Source organism: Egretta garzetta, unplaced genomic scaffold (assembly GCF_000687185.1).
Source record: "Egretta garzetta isolate BGI_Z169 unplaced genomic scaffold, ASM68718v1 scaffold906, whole genome shotgun sequence".
NCBI lineage: Eukaryota > Metazoa > Chordata > Aves > Pelecaniformes > Ardeidae > Egretta > Egretta garzetta.
In genome coordinates, this window is record NW_009259870.1 from 153482 (window position 1) to 154449 (window position 968).

At 56.6% G+C, this 968-nt stretch overlaps 1 protein-coding gene across 1 annotated transcript in view; it reads right to left on the bottom strand.

The window, feature by feature from the left end:
- Positions 1 to 968, bottom strand: part of OPHN1 (oligophrenin 1) — a 66169-nt gene that overhangs the window by 2543 nt on the left and 62658 nt on the right. Inside the window, exon 25 of the mRNA XM_035895642.1 lies at positions 412 to 462. Coding sequence (XP_035751535.1) covers positions 412 to 462 — 51 coding nt within the window. The remainder of the gene's footprint in view (positions 1 to 411; positions 463 to 968) is intronic.

The window sequence follows — 968 nt, forward strand, 5'->3', positions numbered from 1 at the left end:
TGGGACCATCCATGCCCTGGTCTCGCCACTCTGCTCAGCTGCTGCCATCTAACCAGCCCTCCCCATCTCTCCCACGCTCTTATCTCTGCTCCTCCCAAAGCTGAGAAGCAAGTACAACGTGCTCTACGCTGACTTAGATCCACACACGCAATAAAAGGAATCCGTAGATGTGTTTCATACTCAGCAGACTGACATTTAACTTATCAGGTCTACATCTGGATTCATGTTTTATACTTTGTGCTCTTTGTTTCGTTCCAGCATTTTAGCTGAGACCCATCCTCTGCCCATGGCTACGAAGCAAGAAAGGTCGGGGCTGGGGCTTCCCGAGCCGAGCCGCTCGCCCTCCGAGGGGACACCCGCGGCAGCAGGGCTGCTTTTATTTACACGCCAGCGTCCCCGCGCCAGGCTTACTTGCTTGTTCTTCGGGAAGCTGTCTCAAAGAACTTTGTCCTAGAGGCCACCCTGCAGAGAGACAAGAGAGGTCACTCCAGTTACCCGATAAGGCAATTTGCTAATTAGATCTGGTCTGTGCCAGGGAAAAGAGCAGCAGCATTAGCAGACACCGAAGACGATCACCTTGGAACGATGTCTGTCCTGCCGAGGCAGCAGCCGCGCTCCTCGCGCTGCCAGCTCCGTTCCCCTCTGCCTTCACACCGCCCCGGGCGGGCAGCCCTGGGTGGCTTTGGGCTACACCGCTTATTTTCACGCTTATAGTCCTACATGCCGGTTTATAAACCTGCAGCCATCACCTTTTATGGCCTCTCCTTCAGTTTTTATGTTCTTCGTGTTTTGCTTCCAGCTGTCCTCACAGAAAGAAAAGTTCTAACAAGCGCTTCAGGGCAGCGAAGGCAAGGCCCGTTCCCGCCCCGCAGGTGCGGAGCCGAACCTTTGCGGGACCAAGGAGCGAACGTGCGGACGTGGACGGGCTGCCCCTGGGCTGCCCCGGGGGCTCTCCCGGCGCGGGGGCC